At 44.8% G+C, this 19,409-nt stretch overlaps 1 protein-coding gene across 10 annotated transcripts in view; it reads left to right on the top strand.

Moving 5' to 3' along the window:
- INPP4A (inositol polyphosphate-4-phosphatase type I A) overlaps window positions 1-19,409 on the top strand; it is a 155,790-nt gene that overhangs the window by 72,870 nt on the left and 63,511 nt on the right. For 7 of the 10 annotated variants that reach the window (XR_006215660.1, XM_042981217.1, XM_042981218.1 and 4 more), the window contains exons 2-10: window positions 294-364; window positions 1,209-1,417; window positions 1,968-2,012; window positions 10,884-11,002; window positions 13,250-13,366; window positions 13,646-13,725; window positions 15,303-15,414; window positions 16,219-16,309; window positions 16,789-16,936. Coding sequence is in view for 9 of the 10 variants with exons in the window: in XM_042981217.1 (XP_042837151.1) it covers window positions 1,312-1,417; window positions 1,968-2,012; window positions 10,884-11,002; window positions 13,250-13,366; window positions 13,646-13,725; window positions 15,303-15,414; window positions 16,219-16,309; window positions 16,789-16,936 (818 nt within the window). In the remaining variant the exon portion in view is untranslated. Of the gene's footprint in view, window positions 1-293; window positions 415-1,188; window positions 1,418-1,967; window positions 2,013-3,242; window positions 3,375-10,883; window positions 11,003-13,249; window positions 13,367-13,645; window positions 13,726-15,302; window positions 15,415-16,218; window positions 16,310-16,788; window positions 16,937-19,409 lie in introns of those variants that run through there. The other 3 variants (XM_042981214.1, XM_042981213.1, XM_042981219.1) reach the window with 3 other exon arrangements.

Genomic DNA, 19,409 nt, shown 5'->3' with positions numbered 1-19,409 from the left:
ATTTTCCCTCAGCCACACAGTGGGTGCTTTAGGGCTGGTCCATGTTCCCCTGGATCACCCCTGGATGGGGATAGGAATGTGCATTTCTGTTTCTCATTCTTTTGGGCTTGAGCAAGACCTTTGCTTTTGAGCCAAAAAGTTAGATGGTTGTGTGGAGCTCACAGGAACATGTAGTAACTCTTGGCTTCCCCATATCTCTAGGCATTAAGATTATAACATAAGCGTCTATTAATATGCATTCTCGAGAACTTCATGTTTGGCCACTTGTTAAGTTAATAATTTTCCATTTTTAGATGATGGATTTGGATGTGCTTCTATGAAGAAATGCCACATGTCTCAACTGGCCCAAGAACAAACATGTCCAGTAAGTTGCTGGCTGAATATTAACTCAAGAGCGAGAACACAGGCCTTCAGGTACACAGGTGTTGACATACTTTGAGAAGACAAGAGTGTCTGGATACACGGAGAGCTTTGAGAGAGGTGTTTTAAACAAGAGAGGTTGGTTCCTTCTGGAGACAACAGGAATTGTAGCATATACATGGGCTGGAAAAACGTGAAACTCACTTCTTGCTGCTTAACCCACTTCTTAGAGCAAATGTATATTCTGTGCCATGCCGGGGTATCCCTCTGATTCAGCCTGTGGTGGCACTTTGCCCAGAAGTTTCCATATCCATAGCACAGCACTATCCACTTTAGTTAAGTATAGATTACATGCACATGTTTTCTAAGACCAGGAGACCTGTGAAGTTCCTGTAGCTGTGGAAAGAAAGAGAGCAGGCTGGAGACGTGCCTTTGTCTCTCCAGGGTTTCACCATGCCAGTGGGTGGCAGACCCTTCATGCATCTCCTATCCTTCTGACAGAGGTGAATTGGTTTTATGTTAAAGATTCTATGAGACTTGTCAACAGAAAAGCATAGTAAAACAAGAACATTTCAAAAGCCATCTTTCATGATTGTATCTAAACCAACAGTTACTGTGGTATGTCTTTGTTGAAGAGAACATGATTTCCTTATGGGATCCCATGAGCATATGTGTTGGTGTATGAGTGTTGGGGAGTGCAGGGGAAGCACTCAAAGGGGCCTAGGTCATCAGACTCTCCACCCCTGGCTCCTCCCTTGCCTGTGTGAGGCATTTATACTGTCCATGAGAGCACAGTCTCTCAGTCACCATCCCTATGTTTCTTACCAGTGTCGGTGCCTTTTTCTCAGGACTACTGCCACCTTAGGGGATTAGGGCTTGGTGACAGCGCGTCCCGGGGAATCAGGCGTGGTCTGACCCAGGAACAGGAAACACATCATCACCAATGACATCATGACAGCAAGAGAGCACAGCCCTCGCCATGGTGCCAGGGCCCGTGCGATGCAGCGGGCTTCTACCATTGATGTGGCAGCTGACATGCTGGGCCTCTCTCTGGCAGGTGAGTCTCACAGGGCCTGCGCCAGGTTCCTGGTGCAAGGTTGTGGCACACACCCTGTATGCCTGCCTCCTGGGGTACCCTGTGGACAGCCAGAATGAGCCCCCAGTGACTGCCCACTCCAGGTGGCTGGAGGGCAAGCTTTTGGTTGAATCAGGGCGTAAGGGAGGGGGAAGTCAGCCCTCTTCCTGGGAACCACTTCCATTGGAATTGGACCGCCGTCAGTTTTCCAGCTTGAGTGGGCACCTCCAGGGCTCATTTGCCAGTAGATGATATGGGAATGTCCACGGTGTCTGTCTGGCAAGTGCCCAGGCCATGATCAAAGCCCTCCTTGTTGTGGCTTTGCAGAGCTTAATAGGAGGGGGGTTTGGTCTTGGAGTTTGAGACTTCTTAGGAATCTCAGAAGTGAAATGTTTAGAAAATTAAAAACCTATCTCATATAATAGTTTCTGAGGGGGGGGAAATGTAGAATGTTGACTCTTTTGAATAAAATCTAAATGCAAGGAAAAGTTTATTAAGCATGATTTTTTCCCGTCATTTCCTTTTTATTCAGGAAATATCCAAGATCCAGATGAGCCCATTTTAGAATTCAGCTTAGGTAGGTATCTTTTTGCATTTTTCGTTTGCTTTGCAATATACGTTGCTTAAAAACAGAAACACGACCCTGGCTCAGATTTGTGTCAGAGCACTTGCTGCTACTGAAGTGTCTCTAAGATGAAGCCACCGGGCAGGTGTGAATGTCCTGTGGGTGGAGGGAGCCTGGAGCCTGCAGATTTCAGCCTCCTCAGCACATGTTCCCTCCAGGCTGGCAGTGGGGGTGGGGGAAGGGCAGGGGCGGGAGGTGAGCCCCCCAGAGCTTCGAGGACAGCCTTCCTAGGGATGTGCCCACGAGGTGGGAAAGCTGGCTCGGGGTGGGAAAGCTGGCTCGGGGCGGGCGTTGCCAGTCCTGACCATACAGCCCTGTGCAGTTGATTTTAGCCATCTGGCCCTTGGTTCCCTACTCTGTGGGTGGAGGCAATGATACCTAGTGCTTTCCCTCTTGGGCAGCATCAGAATGTCCTAAAAACTGTCCTGAATGCCCTAAGATTATCCTAAAAAACTCTAGTAGTATGTCCTGGCTCTGGGATCAGGAAAGTAAGGTATTACTGTGGCTTACCCAGAAGATCGGATAGTGTGGTGGGGTCACCTACAGATGGTTCTCCTTCATAGCCTGACACACTCCTGTGTCCTTCTCCCCTTCCCTTGTCCCCTGGGCAGTGCTCAGCATTGGCCCCTGGCCTGGCAACGGTGTCCGGGAGGTAGTGGGACATAAAGGAAATACCTCCTCGAGAGCCAGATGACCTGGATTCTAGTCCGGACTGTGCCACACACTAACCACATGGCCTTGACCTTGCCTGACCAGTTTTCTCATGTGCTATAATAAGGGGTGTTACCGTTTGAGAGATAAAGAAGATCATGGTGGTTAAAACAGCAAAATCAGACCAATGTCTTTGACTAATGGCAAGCTCCATAAAAATGTAAGGGCGTTATTATCAAATTAATACTAAACTTTGAAAACATTGCCATTTCAGATTGAATGTCCTTAAACAAGTTCAGAGGGTTTCCCAACCCTGACTTAGTGGCTAGTTCTGCAGTGAGAGTGAGTCCTGCATTGTGAACTGGGAACAGGAGGGTAGGGGAAGCAGTCTTTAACCCTGCTGGGATTCCCACACCTGCCTGCCCCCAACCTAGAGCTTTATTGCTCTTCACAAATTATAATACTAACCCAAGGACTTCCACTTTCACAAGGGAACAGTGAACTTATTTCCACCCCCTTATCTTAAATCAGCACAGACATCAGGAAGAATAAGCCACAGAAACACTCTGTGCAGTGAGACATCTTTGGAACCCCCAGACTGTAACCTGTGAGGAGGAGGGAACAGGCGGAGAGGAACGTGGTCACACCTGCATGTCTGTGAAGGTGCTGGATTTGTCCGAGAGATACTGGGGAGCTCCGAGACAAAAGCAAGGGCTTATTGGAAAGCTTGTATAAGGAAGAGTTGGGGGTTCAGGTTCCCACCACACGCAGCCCTGCAGGGACTGGTGGTTATTCTCATGAGAAACTTGGGAGGCAGAGAGGCTCTGGGCTGAGGTCCATTAGCACGGAGAAAGCATGGTGAAGGGCCAGAAGTCTACTGAATAACAACCCCTACCTCGCCCTCTCCAGCCTTCTTCCTCTTATCCTACTTCTACCAGGCTTATTCCTCCAGGCAGGAGGCTTTCACTCTGGAAAAAGGAAACTCCCACTCCCTGCAAAGAGACAGATGCCAGCTTTCTGGACCCCAACCAAAAGTAGGCTGGCCAGCCACTCAGCTCACTCTCATACTCAGCTTTTTGATACCTTATTCTTAAAGACAAACGGACATTCTTTTGTGCATATAAAGATTGGTACATGCATGCTGATTTCAGCTTTATCCATAATAGCCAACACTGGAAACAACCCACATATCCATCAGCAGAATTAACTATGATACATCCATACAATGGATTACCACTCAGCAAGGAAAAGGAATGAAGTACTGATACACACATAGATGAATCTCAAAAGCCTTGTGCAGAATGAAAGAAGCCATACTCAAAAGGCTGTATGCTATAGGATTATGTTTGTGTGTAACTCAGGAGGACCAATCCACAGTGATAGAAGACAGATCAATGATTGGTTGTCCAGGAGTGCTGGTGAGGGCTGCCTGGAAAGGGGACTGGGAACTCTTTGGGGTGATGGAAATGTACTGTATCTTGACTGTGGTGGTTATATAGATGTCTATGCTTATCCAAACTCATTGAGCTCTCCTCTTAAAATAGGCACATTTTATATATAAATTATACCGCAAAGTTGATTTAAAACAAAATGCAAGAATGGTTAAAGTTTGAAGGGCTTTGTGGAAGGCCCACACATGGAAGAGGAAGCAAGAAAAAATAGAACCTGGAAGAAATACAGATATTGAAGAAAGTAGAAGAAAACATCTTCTTGGGTATATAATTTATACCCTCAAGAGAATATGGCATACCCATAAAATAAAACAGGACATTGTAAAGAAAAAAAATTGAAGAACAAGGGCAACCTTAGAAAGTTAAAATATGATTTAAAGAAAACTTTAAGAATTCAATAAACATTCAAAGATATTCAAGGAATTATCCCAAAAAGTAAACATTTTAAAGCAAAATAGACAGTGGGAGAGAAATTGAAATGGGAAATTAGCAAATTCAGGAGGCCTAACATTTATGGGAAAGAAAAGAATAGAAGGGAGGGAATTAACGAGAAATAATACAAGAAGTCTCTCATAACTGAAGTGTGTGGTTCTAGGTTAAAAATGCCTGCTAAGGCCCAGCATAATGATTGGAAAAAACCCATAACGAGGCACATCCTGGGGAAGTTTCCAAGCACTGGGAATAAAATGAAGATCCCAAAACTTCCAGAGAGGTCGGGGGCAGGGGGGGGCGGTGTGGTGGAGAACAAAACAGGTCATATCCAAGGATCAGGGGTCAAACTAGTGTGGAGGGGATTCTCAGTGGCACTGGAAACTTGAGGACGGGGGAGCAGCACCTTTAATGTGAGTGGGAAAATATTTCTGACCCGGAATTCTCAAGCACACTATCAGCCAAATGTGAGGGTAGAAAGAAATATATTTCAGCTTTGCAGACTCTCAAATAAACTTCTCCCACATCCTTTCTCTGGGAATTAGTGGAGGATGTGTTTTACCCAAAAGAGGGAATAAATTGAGAAAAAAGAAGACATGGGATCCAGAAAACAGGGCCCAGCACAGGACAGAAGTGAAGGAAACCCCAGTTGGCTCATAATGAATAATATTCTCTTAGCTTTATTAATGCAGAACATGGATTTAACAAAAACATCTCAGGGTAAACTGATTGAGTGTAGAGAGAGAATGAGAGTCAATGGATTTGAGGTAAAAATCCTCACCCCTATAACAGAAACCAAGATTTTTCTGAATTTGGCAAATCAAGGACAGTACTATTGTCATTTGAATTACATACTTGGGGGAAGAAATAGCTTAAAAAGATGAGTGTGAATTTTATGTCAAGCAATTTTTTTTTTTTTTTGAGAGAAAGAGAGAAAGAGAGAAAGAAAGAAAGAAAGAAAATATGCCAAGCAGGCTCCACGCTCCGTGCTGAGCCTGACGCAGGGCCAGATCCCACAAACGGTGAGATAATGATCTGAACCAAAATCCAGAAAGAGTTGGATGCTTAACTGGCTGAGCCGCCCAGGCACCCTACCTTTTTTTTTTTGAATTGTGGTAAAAATCACTTAACATATCTGGGTGGCTATGTGGGTGGCTCGGTCAGTTAAGTGTCTGTTGGTTTCCACTCAGGTCATGATCTCGTGGTTCATGGGTTTGAGTCACACATTTGGCTCTGTGCTGGTAGCATGGGCACTCTCTCTCAAAATAAATAAACACTGAAAGGAAGAAGGAAGGAAGGAAGGAAGGAAGGAAGGAAGGAAGGAAGGAAGGAAAGAGAAAGAAAGAAAGAAAGAAAGAAAGAAAGAAAGAAAGAAAAAGGTGAAAACAGGAGCCAGATGATTGAATGGTCAAATATTTTGTCTTAAAAATAAAAGTTTAAAATTTGGAAGTGCTCATTTTAAAACCTATAATACAGAAAATGTTAGAGGAAAAGAGTACCCTATCAGAGAGAGAATCACAGTTGGCATTTTGGTATAGATCCTTCTAGAAATATTTTTTTACACCCACTCAGTGCTATACAGAAGTTTTAATGATTTTTTTTTTTTTTTTTTTTTGGCCTGTGGAGGTGATGGGATTATCTCCAAAAATGTTATGCTGGTATTCTTAACATGTTTTTTTTCATGTAGCAGAAATGTCATTGGCATCTTTTCATCTTAATAAACACAGGAGTTGGGGCACCTGGGTGGCCGAGTCAGTTAAGCATCCAACTCTTGGTTTCAGCTCAGGTCATGATCTCATGGTTTGTGGGTTTGAGCCCTGCAGGCTCTGTGCTGACAGTGCAGAGCCTTCTTGAGATTCTGTCTCTCCTTCCCTCTCTGTCCCTCCCCTGTCACATGCTGTCTCTCTCTGTCTCTCTCGCAAAATAAATAAATAAAATTTAAAAAAAAACACACACAAACAAACATGGGATCTGCCCCATCACTTCGGGTGCTTATGTAACTCTATTGTATGGCTGTGCCATATTTGTTTTAACCAGTCTCCTGTTGTCAGATGTTTAGGTTCTTTCCAATTTGCCATTATAAACACTACCACAGTGAACATGCTTGTATATAGATCTTTCACACGCTTTGTTGATTATTTCCTCAGGATAAACTCTTGGATACAGAATTGCTGAGTCAAAGGCTATGTACTTGAAATACATTTTACTGCTTTGCCTTGATAGCACTTACTCAGCTGGGATTATAGATGATCTGGTTGGAGAGGCAAGGCATATATACTACAGACTCGTGGCTTCTGTGGAAATAGGCCAAAGCAATGTAAGAGACAGACAGGAGATGTGATTGTGGGCTGCTGAGGGAAAGCTTCACGGAAACACTGAGCAAGACTTAGCTGAGCTGGCTAGTGGTTGGGGCCAGAGAGTGGTTGGGGCCAGAGAGGAAGGTGTGTTCTGAAGGTGGCAGTTGGCCCATCAGCCCTTAAACTGATACCAGTCTTCTAAGCTTTGGCCACCTGTTATGCCTCAGTCTGTCCGCTGTCAGTTGTGCTTGAAAGACCCAAATGTTCCAGCTTCACATGGTTGTTAAGAACTCATGCCTGATGAAGGGGCGCGCCCAGAGAAACCAGGCCTTGAGGGTCTTAAACAGTAGCTTAAAGGGGAGAGAGAGCAAGTGAAATTGTCAAATCCCTGACTCCTGCTGAGTCTGACCTAGCAGAAGAAATAGAAGAGAACTTTAAAAATTAATAAAACGTTCAAGCTTTTAGAAGAAAACAGAGGATCACTCCCAACAGGGAGGCAAAGATTTCTGGGGCAGAATGCAGAAAGCACTAACTCTGTGCTTTAGTTTGCTGCTGCTGCGGTAACAGATTACCAGAGATGGAACACCTGAAACAGCACAAAGATACTACGTTACAGTTTGCTTAGGTCACAAATCCACTGGGCTCAGCGGAGTCTCTGCTCAGAGTCTTACAACACCAAAATCAAGGTATCTGCAGGGCAGTGTTCTTTTCTGGAGGCTCCAGGGAGAATTTGTTTCTTTGCTTTTCATGTTTTTGGTGGAATTCAGTTTTTTTGTGTGATTTTGCTAGCAGCCAGTTGAGGCTGGTTCTCACTTTATCAAAGCTGCTCACATTCCTTGGCTTGTGGCACCCTTCTTCCATCTTCAGAGCCAGCAATGGCAGGTGGAATGCCTTTCATGCTTTGACTCTCTCCTGCCCTTTTTTCCCCATAGTCACATCTTTCTGACTCACCCTTCCACCATCCTCTGCTACTTTTAAGAGCATGTGTGATTAGGTTAAGCCCACCCAGATGATCCAGAATAATCTCTCCATGTCAAGGTTCCATGACCTTAATCACATCTGTGGTGCCCATAACATAATATATTCACAGGTTCCAGGGATTAGGATGTGGATACTTTTTTGGAGGGAGGGACATTTTTCCTGCCTACCACTCCCTAAGATTAAAAGTCTAAAAAAACACAACAAAAACAGAAAACAACCAAAAGTCTTTAAGAAAATAAATTGTAAGATATCAATCTTTTGGGGGAAAAATATTCACAACACATATACCCACCCAAGAAAGGACAGATCCAGAGTAAGATACAAATCAACAATAAAAAAGTCAACAATTCAGTTTACAAATGAGCAAAAAACTTGAGCAGACTCTTGACAAAAGAAGTTTTAAAAATGAACAAGCACATGATGAAAAGATGCCTTGCATCATTAACCATCATGGAAGTGCAGATTAAAGCACATCCATTAGAATAACTATGAAATAAAGACTGACCCTACCAAATATTAGTGGGGATGCAGAACAACTGGAACTCACACACATTGCTAGCGGGATTGTAAAATGGTACAACTACTTTAAAAAAAGCTTAGCTTCTTACACAGTTAAACATATCCTCTGCTCTAATCTAGAAATGTCTCTGTTAGGTACTTAAGCAAAAGAAATGAAAGCCTATGTCCACGAAAGGAGATGAACAGGAATGTCTGTAGTGGCTTTAGTTACAGTGGTTCACAACCAGAAACAACTCAATGTCCATTAACAGAATGGTTAAATAAATGCAATACATTCACACAATGGAATCTAACTCATCAATTTAAAATAAGAGAGTGATGGCTGGCGAGGATGTGGAGAAATGGGAACCCTCTTGCACTGTTGGTGGGAATGCAAACTAGTGCAGCCGCTCTGGAAAACAGTGTGGAGGTTCCTCAAAAAATTAAAAATAGATCTACCCTATGACCCAACAATAGCACTGGTAGGAATTTACCCAAGGGACACAGGAGTGCTGATGCATAGGGGCACTTATACCCCAATGTTTATAGCAGCACTTTCAACAATAGCCAAATTATGGAAAAAGCCTAAATGTCCATCAACTGATGAATGGATAAAGAAGATGTGGTTTATATATATATAATGGAATACTGCGTGGCAATGAGAAAGAATGAAATCTGACCATTTGTAGCAACGTGGATGGAACTGGAGGGTATTATGCTGAGTGAAATAAGTCAGGCAGAGAAAGACAGATACCATATGTTTTCACTGTTATGTGGATCCTGAGAAACTTAACAGAAGACCAAGGGGGAGAGGAAGGGGGAAAAAGTTACACAGAGGGAGGGAGGCAAACCATAAGAGACTCTTGGATGCTAAGAACAAACTGAGGGTTGATGGGGGGTGGGGGAGAGGGGAAGGTGGGTGATGGGCATTGAGGATGGCACGTGTTGGGATGAGCACTGGGTGTTGTATGGAAACCAATTTGACAATACATTCTGTTTAATATAAAAAATAATAAAAAAATAAAATAAAAAACAAAATAGAATAAAATAAAATAAGAGTGATTACGTACAACAATATAGATGAATCTCGAATACCTCCCATTTATATGAAATTCAAGGACAGACAAAAATGATGGAAATCAGAAATTGGTTGCAGAGGTAGGGGAAGAATTGGTTGACTAGGAAGTATGAAGAGGAAATTTCTAGTCTGAAGGAAAGTTCTCTATCTTGTTGTGGTGATGGTTGCATGGGTGCATATGATTGTCAAAACTAACTGAACTAAAAACCTAAGCTTTTTGTATTTTATTATATTCAATAAATGATGAAAATTCATAAAGTCATATGAGAAGATGATACAAGTAGATAATTAGTGAACCAGAATTATTTTTCAGAAGCAAAAATCAATTTCTAAATTGTAAATCGCCAGTGAACATTTTAGAAAATGGGAATGATGAGGGCAGGAATGGCATAGTGTAGGGACCTCCAAAGATCCTCTCCTCCATAAAGGCAATGAGAACACTGGCAAAAATGGCCACAGTCCATTGCTTTAGATCTCTGGAAATTGACCAAAGACTTGAAGTGGTCTGGGAAGCATTTATTACTCCTCAAAAAAAGGTGGTTGTTTGGACCAGTTTTGAAGTTTGATTGGCCACGTATTTCATCAGTTCTATGATGTATATTTTTTCATGTTTTACTCTTTAATCAGAAAATATCTTACAATCAATAGCATGGCATAGTCTAATGCCAGTGGGTCTTTTTTCTTTCAAAGTGCATTTCACAGATAGCATGTTCATTTCAGTGAAATGTGATCATCATTCTTATGGGTTCCTTCTGTGATAGAATTATCTGAGTCTTATCTATTAAAAATGCTTAGTACAATAAATTTGGTACCGTTAGTTCCAAAAAGTAACATTGATAATAATATTGCACTTGATATGAGGTTTATAAGGAGAATAAAATGAGCAATAACTTCTTTAATAAAAACAAAACATAACAAAACTTTGTTTATTCTGCCACAGAATTTTGGATTTACTTCCAGCATACATTCACACAGAGACCTGTAGGACACCACAGCTCAGGGCTAGCCACCAGTCATAGGATGCAGGCATGTGTAGCTGTGTCTTGATTTTATAGACTGTGTGGCTGCTTAGCTAACGGTTAATGGTTCAGTTAGTTATTAAGGTCACATGTTATGGGTCAGACCCCATGTGAGGTTGTTGGCTTTGTGTTCTAGTCCATGGACACAGAAAGCCCCCTTCAGCCCAGCTTTCTACTGACAGTTACAGCCTTGCTGTCATAGGGCTGAGAGATTGGGGGTGGGGGGTGGACACATGCAAAGAGATTGCTTCTAGTTTAAAAGATCACCTTCGTGTGATAACTGACAATGTAAGTGTCTCATCACTTTAGTGTCATTTACTTTTTTGGGGGGTGGGGGTTTCTTTGGGTGTGTTTGGAACAGAGAACTAATTGGAGCCTGATTTTAATGGATTCTTTTCTTTCTGATCTTGATTCTATAGCTTGCAGTGAGTTGCATACTCCATCGCTAGATCGAAAACCAAATAGTTTTGTAGCAGTGAGTGTAACCACCCCTCCTCAGGCATTCTGGACAAAACATGCACAGACGGAGATCATCGAGGTGGGTGCTGCTAGCCCTGTCCCCTGGAGCTCTGCGATGGACTTGCATGGTGTTTGTAGCCCCCATGGGAGGGCTGTGAGTGACCTGAACACCTGTAGCTGCAATTATGTTTATGTGAATTGTTGCTGCTTCCCCACGGGTTTTCAGTACATTGACATTTTTCTTCACATTCATCTGACTGGCATTTATATTTGCCAAGTTATTTATAATTATTGATTTGCTCTTGGCTGGTTGTTCTTGAACAACGATCCCATAAGGTTATTGCCGTTTAAGAGGTAAGAGCTCATTCTTCCTTGTAATTTTCATTTGGCTGCTACTTTTGAAGAATTGTGTTCATTAATCAAAGTTTGGAGAGTGTTAACTATTAACTAGCCTTCTTACTGGACATACCCCCATTTTTATTGGCTTTTTTGGTATGTCCTTTTGCACTGTGTGTTATGCTTTCACCTTGGGAATTTCACAAACTTCTTTTAGATAATTTTGTACCTTATGTAAGTTATGAGAACTAAGGGTAGGAGTTATATGAGATTGTACCGGATTTTGTTTGTGATGTGAGCATCTATGCGAATTAACCCCTCCCTAGCAGTCTCAAACAAACTTAAACTACATTTCCTCCTCTTCTCCCATTTTATGTCAGATAGACTACCCTTTTTCATTCTCTTGGAAACTTATTTCCAAGTTCAAATGAACAATTTTGTTTTCTAGGCATCTGCTGAGCACTGCCTATATGCGGAGCACAGTGCTAGGTGCTGTGGATCATACAAATACCTCGGAGGCCTAGTCCCTGTCCTAAAGGAGGGTACCATCCTTTGGGCAGGGAGGCAGAGTGAACATGCTCCATCTCTGCACAGTTATGTGGGAAGGGGTAGAGTAGAGAGAGGAGGTCAACACGTGGGGTGTGGGGCCCATCCAGCTGTGAGGATTAGAGAGGCTTCCTTGGGTGGCACTGAGTGAAATTCTGACTTAAGAGATCTGCGTGGGGCCCAAGACCCTGCACTTCTCGCAAGCTTCCAGGTGATACCCATACTGCCAGTCTGGGGATCATGTGTTGAAGATCACGCCAGAGTTCTGTGGTCGTTACGCAAAGGCAAGTGATAGGAAAGCATCATGTGGTTTGGGAAATAATTTTATCCTGTTCTGTGTATGCAAAAGGCCCAAGTGGAAGTGCAAGGGAGAGAAGACTTGAACGTCAGGGCAGGCATTTGTAGCGGGCCAGTGCAGGCTTTTCCGAGGGGAGTCACCTGACTAGATGTGTTTCAGGGAGGTCCTTAGTTGATAGTCATTTGCAGAAGTATGTAGGGCCTTACTGTCAGTGGGAAGGAGTGGAAAGAAGGGGTGCTTGTGATAGGCCCTGGAGGTGGGTTTGTGGGAGCAGTTCATTGTCTCTGGGTGGTTGAGAATGACGGAGAAAGAGGCACCAAAGCAGACATTTGTGGCCTCCTTGGGAAGAGAGGCAGAGATGGGCTTAACCAAGGGCAGATGGAGGGTGAGATTGGGTGGGCTGTGGCCCCAGCAGGCCACCCAGGAGGGGTTGTCTGGCAGACTTTTAGAGACTAGGTCTGAAGTTGCAGAGGGAGTGCAGCTAGAGGCATGGAACCCACAGCAGGTACAAACAGGAACCATTAACCATTTGGCTAAGATAGTTAGCCACTATCTGGGAAAGAGAATATGATATGGGGCTCTGGGGGTGGGGGGGGCAGGGCTAAGCTGCCAGCAAATGACTACCTATGATCTGGAAACCAAGAGCTAGTCCTTTGAAAGGGATAGCCTTCAAAAGGTCAGGCCTTAATTATGCCAACTACAGGATTCTGGAAATAAGAAACGACTCAAGCCATTCATTTTCATCTGTCTTTGTACATCTTAAAGGAACAACCCACAGTGGTAGATCCAAGTATATAACTCATTGGAAGTTTTAATACTAAGAATACACATGTACATCCAACTTATTTCAATTTTGGAAAATCCCTTCTACTGAGTGAGAAACCCTTAGAGTGAGCCCTCAGGCATGTCTTGGGCGGTGAGCCTGCTTGTGCCTGGATCTATAGAGGTCTGTCAGACAACTTTGTCTTTTTGGAAAGCAACATTTTGGTTGGTTTGTATGCATCCATTTAAACCGCCATTAGTGTTTGTGTTGATCCAAGTTGGTAAGAACATTAGTGTCTTGTTCTGAAAATTTGGGTGTGTTTCAAAAGCATTTACTTTTAAAAATCAAACTCTGTATTCTGATTATTCTCTTTTCTATTCCAGGGAACCAACAATCCTATATTTCTAAGCAGTATTGCCTTCTTTCAAGACTCCCTTATCAATCAGATGACACAAATCAAACTCTCCGTGTATGATGTCAAAGATAGATCTCAGGGAACAGTTAAGTAACATGTTGTGGTTCATGAGATTTTTCTTCCCCTTTTTTTTAAGTTCTGTAACCATTTGAGTGAGAGCTGAACACAGATTAACATTATTACTTTGGTCACAAATTAACTGATGTCCAAATATATTTGTTTTTAGGAATTTCTTCCCTGTTGGGCTCCTGAGATGAGGGTCAGATGTGTTATGGGAACCAGCCAGCTGGACTCCTCTGAGACCTGTTATTTGGACCAGAGGCAAAGCAAGCGTACTAATGCCTTTTTCCCCCCTCTTCCTCAGATGTATTTACTGGGCTCTGGAACATTCATTGTCAAAGATCTTCTCCAAGACAGGCATCATAGGTTGCATTTGACGCTAAGGTTGGTGTTTAATTTTATTCCCTTGAAATAATCTGGAATTATGATGTCCAGGCACGGATGTGGGGAAAGGCCCCATTTCCTGTACGGAAAGAGCGCCCAGCCCTGTCCCAAAGGCTGACCTAAGTGAGGAGGTGGTTTGTTCACTGAAGTGGGCCTGTCAGGGAATGGCAATGCGTGGTGTCCATAGGAAATATGAGCCCAGTTGTACCTAAAGGGAATATGTGCCCAGCAGACCTAAAGGAAGTCTAGATACATACATATTTTTGTCTGTTGTCTCTTCTCTCCCCAATAGAATATGATCTGCTAGATAGCAGGGTTTTTGTCTGTCTTGCTTCATGGCTGAATCCTAACCACCTAGAACAGGTCCTGGCACTCCATAAATATTTATGGAAGGAAAGCAGGAAGGGAACCCGTACTGTATTTCTGGAAGGAAGATGAAAGAGGTCAAGATGTCAGCCGTTTCTAAATTCATTTTGGGGACAGTTCTCACCCAAACCCTAAAATGGTGTTCTCTTTTTCAAAATAATGTAGAATTTTGGAAAATAGTCCGAAATTGCAAAAGGAATTTGGCGATGGCGATTTAATTACCTGCTGGATAGCGCACAATTCTGAAGCTGTGGTGACGGCCACGTGGCAGGCATTGGGCTGCAGTCCTCAGTGTGCATAGGGAACCTGACTCAGGATAAAGGGCGAGTCTTAAGAGAACACGTAAAGGGTACTGTGGGGCAAAGGGCTGCTAGAGAAAAATATTCAGGTACATCCTGTGATAGAACTAATTCTAATTAGATTAGAGTTAAATGAAAGAGAAGGACCTCATCCTTTTGAAAAGGAGCTATGTACGACTCTTGTGCAGAGAGAATGGGGAAACATTTTTCCAGGCATGAGAACAATGAGAAAAAGTCACAAAGGAAATTGTCGGTATATGTGACCACATAAAAATTGAGAACGTGGCTAATCAGACATCTGAAATAAAAAGGCTGAGGCTTGGGTATCCCTGGGGCTTCCCTGGATGAATCAGATGGACCCACGCAGCTGGCAGCCACCCTGAGGGGTCTTAGGGGTCTTAGGGGTCTTAGGGGTCTTAGGGGCAAAGCTGACCAGGGCTGGAGTGGCATTAACTATGTCATAGCAGGTTTCAGAGGCTTTGGGAAACCCTGGGTGACCTCAGCATACTTGGTGTCCAGATCTAGGTCTTGGGTCTACTCAGAGCTTAAGGATAGGTGGGAAGGAGCAGAAGGGGGTTCAGTGCCAGAAGGAAGTACTCTCCAGTCCTAGTTCTGAGATGTGTCCTCATCACTCCCTGGGGCAGGGTCAGCTCAGGGGCTGGTGGGCACCTCCCCTCCAACTAGCTACCAGGCACATCCACAGGTCTCTGTGGTGCTGTGTCCCCTCTCAGATGCAGCCCTTCTCTGTGCTCTCATGGTTTCCTTGTCTGCCTCCCCCGGAGCCTGTGTATATAGTGAATGCTGGTCAGATCCTGGCACCCCTCGATGACCCAGGATGGCTGAGTTTTGCATTTAAACAGAAAATGAAGTGCAGGCACAACACCTCTTACCAGAGCACATTGCTCATTGCAGATCTGCAGAGAGTGACCGCGTGGGTAACATCACCGTGATTGGCTGGCAGATGGAGGAGAAGTCGGATCAGCGGCCTCCTGTGACTCGGTCTCTGGACACCGTCAATGGGAGGGTGAGCACACCACCTTGCCCCTCTCTGTTAGAAGGAGTAAGAGGACCTGTCCAAGTCGACTTTGCCTCTGGCCTCAGGGAAGGGAAAGACAGAGCCCCCAAGACAGGAGGTGCCAAGCACCCCCAGGCACTTCTCAAAATAGAAGGGGGTCCCCTCAGGGAGCATGGTATGCAAGGCTCTGCTGGGGGAGCCTGGCTGGGGAATCTGCAGTCAGGAGGGGAGAGGGGCTACTCGTGGGGGGTATGGAATGACACCGGGATTACCTTTGCTGTTTTGTTCTATCTTCCCTCCCAGGCACACATGTGCCCAACAGCCACCTTGTGCACCTCTGCACCCTCTCACCTACCTTCTCTCCATCTCCTCCCCTCCCTCTCTGTCACCCTGTCTCCCATGCATCATTGCTCACGCAGACCCTCTCATGCTCTCAGACTACAGTTCTAAGTAAGAGTCCAAACACTGGTAAGTGGTCATTGCCGTAAAATTACTCCAAATAAGCCCAGAACATCAGGCTGTGATAACATTCCTGGGCATCATCTGTTTCCTCCCTCTCATTCTATACATCACAACAATGCAATACCAGGTGAACTGAGCTTGTCACTAGAAAATGGTGTGTGCGTGGCCTAAGTTCAGTATACTGGGAGGTGGATTAATTTGTGGCTTGGGCAGTGTGTTTATTGTAGAGTAAATGGTGGAGACTAATTTTTTAAGAGTAATATATGATGCACCTAGGCCACATTCCTACTGGGTGTTCTGGAGTTGTTTGGGCCTTACTGCTTCTCTGTGCTTTTCTGTACACATCCTCAGATGGTTCTGCCCGTTGATGAGAGCTTGACTGAGGCATTGGGAATCCGATCCAAATATGCTTCGCTGCGAAAAGACACTTTACTGAAATCGGGTAAACAGCTTCCTCCGTTGGTACTCTTGCCACTCTTGTGAGTGTCCTCTTGGGCCCGCGGTCACCCTTGCCTCCCCACCTGCTCTGGTTATCACGGCCAGGCATCCTGTGCCGCGTTTTCAAAGGGCCGTGCCTTTTACCAGCATATGGAATTAGTAATACTCCAAGCAAGGCGGGGAGGGGGCGAGGGTTCCTCCTTCATTTCACTCTTTCTCATTTTGCCTTGGGTTTTGTGACTGAAAACCTCCCCACCCCAGCTCCTGCACTTTAGAGTTAGTTACACATCCTGGGACAAGAAGATTGCATGTCGCAGGGGAGGAGCATGCAGGCTGTCCCCTGGCGGGTTTTGGTTTAAATATTTTCGTTCCCTTGAGATGAGCAGTAAGAAGCCCTGCTGAGGGCCTGGGGAGGAGGGCCCGTGCGACAGGCCTGCAGCCAGCTCACACACAGCCTCGGTCTCCCCTGCCACCTCACCTCAGTGTTCGGTGGCGCCATTTGCCGCATGTACCGGTTCCCCACCACCGACGGCAACCACCTGCGGATCCTGGAGCAGATGGCAGAGAGCGTGCTCTCCCTGCACGTGCCCCGGCAGTTCGTGAAGCTCCTGCTGGAAGAAGATGCGGCCAGGTGAGGCCATGTGGAGAGACCAGCCGCCTGTAATGCCCATGTCGTATGCCCCTTCCTTTCTGGAAAGTTAGATGTGGTGGGTAGAGCACTGGCAGCAGAGAGACCAGACTGCAGACCCAGCCTCCACCACTTGCCTGCTCTGTGGCCTGGGCTTGCCGGAGCCTGCGTTTGCTCACCTGTATCTTGGAGTTCCTGTGCAAGCCAAGGTGCCAGAAGCACCAGATGTGTGCCCAGCACTCAGTACCTGCTCCCTTCCCTTCCCTTCTCCTTTCCCCTCAGTTGGCCTTCAGAGAGTTAGGACTGGCTGATAGTTCTCTGGTCCTGGCTGCCTGGGTCAGCGGTTTCCTAGGGTAGGGCCACAATGATACAGGCTACAGAAGCCTAAGTACAGCCCACTGGGGCCCTCTGCTCCTCCGTATATCTCAGCCCAGGGCATATTCCAATGGTCCCAAGACAGGGAGAAGCCAGAGAGGTGATTCAGCACCACAGATTGTGTCTCCTGTCTTCCTCAGATGTCATTTCTACTCATCATAAAATGATGTTAATTGTGAACACAATATGACAGAGCATGAAAGGAAACAATGCAGTCAGAATCTCACTGTTTTAATACAGCTATTTTTTAAAATTTTTTTATCTTGAAAAAGAAATCAACCTCAGAGGAAAATGACAAGAATAATGCAATAAGCTGCTTTATCTCTCTACATGTACTATTTTACAGTTATTTTAATTTTAACATTTTTCCTTTCACCTTTTCCATATTTGTTCAGTTTTTCCTAGCTACCATCTGCTTTTGCACAGATCTTCGGTTTTTGTGCTATAATTTTTAACTATGGCACAAATTCCCATTATTCAGACTATATCTTGTGTGTGTGTGTGTGTGAGATGTATATAAGATATATATACACACACACACACACACACACACACACACACATATATATATATATATATATATATTGTTTTTTAATGTTTATTTATTTTTTCTGGGGGGGGAGCTAGTGAACAGAGGCTCCAGAGTGGGCCCTGCATTGACAGCAGACAGCCCCATGTGTGGCTTGAACTCACGAACCATGAGCTCATGACCTGAGCTGAAAGTTGGATGCTTAACCGACTGAGCCATCCAGGTGCCCCTCAGACTATAACTTGAAAGCATTTATTCATTTCAAAAGCATTTTGGTTTTGAGGGCGTTGTTGCGTTTTACACACGAGGCTGGTGGTGTGCCTGGTATGGGAGGCTTCTTGAGGAGCGAGACAGACCGTGAGAGACAGACCCTCCGGAGAAGCAGGGGCCGTGCACAGAGCCCCGGCTGCACGAGCTGCGTACAGAAATCAGAAGGGGTGGTGAGAAGGAGGGTGGTCTGGGCAAGCCTCTGTGAGCCGTGACATTAAGCTGACACCCAGAGCATGAGAAGGAGCCACGTGACGCATGGGTAGACACCAGAGAGAGCCCAGCAGCAGCTGCAGCAGACGGGGCTCATGTGCTCGTGAGCAGACCCACAGCTGGTGGGCGAGCTGGCCAGCAGTGAGCAGGGACGGAGGCCTCACCACAGCCTTGCCCACGTTGGTGTTCTTTTACCTTGATGTTGCTAATTTAATAATAATAAAATGGTACAACTCTCTATTTACCTTCAGAGAATTTAGTAGATTACACAGAATTAGCTTTTTTTAATCCCCCCCAAAGGAAAACATGCACAGTATGAAAAAACAAATAGTGCCAAAACAGCATAATAGTGCCAACAACATAAGTCTTGAGGGCTTCTCCTCTCTGATCTACTTCCCAGAAACATCCACTTTTAGCCATTGTTTACCACTATGTTTCTAAATATAGTATTCTCTTAACTAACCAGTTTCAGGGATTAGCTACTCATTCCCTGTGATAAAGATTTTAGGTCTTTTGTAGTTTCCCATTACCCAGCTTCCTAATATGGTTATCCTTTTTTCTTTTTTTAAAATCCATCTTGTGTTTTCATTATTCTGATTATGTAGCTGTTATTTTACTGCTGAGCTAATACATTTATATTTCAGTTTTTATACAGCTTTTAATTTTTCTGGAGGTGACAGATCCTCTTTTTTCTTCTCCTCTTCTCCCTTTCCTGCCCTCATGTAACTTTTAGATTTAAACAACTCATTACTCCCATAGACAGCCAAAGGAGGCACAGCCAAAGTTGCTAGCTCCCCGTGGCCCTGGCCCCTTACCCTGAGGGACGGCACTGAAATAGAGGGGGCTGGGTAAGTGCGGCAGAGCATGGCCACCTGGTGCCGTCCAGCTGTAGACTGCTGCTCAGCAGCTTTATGTTTCGCTGCAATGTTCTTAGGGGCAGGGCAGGAAGGCCCAGGCCTCCCCAGAACATGGGGGCAGTGAGAAGCTGTCTCAGCAGCTCCTGGGGGAGACAGGTGAGTGAGATGGCCTCATGCAGTCGCTTACAGGCCTCCACTCCTCTCGTCTTCCAGGACGGTCCCACGTCCTTCTGTG

Source organism: Panthera tigris, chromosome A3 (genome assembly GCF_018350195.1).
Source record: "Panthera tigris isolate Pti1 chromosome A3, P.tigris_Pti1_mat1.1, whole genome shotgun sequence".
Classification (NCBI taxonomy): domain Eukaryota; kingdom Metazoa; phylum Chordata; class Mammalia; order Carnivora; family Felidae; genus Panthera; species Panthera tigris.
The sequence above is the reverse complement of the archived record's forward strand: the minus strand, read 5'-3'. Positions and strand labels throughout refer to the sequence as shown.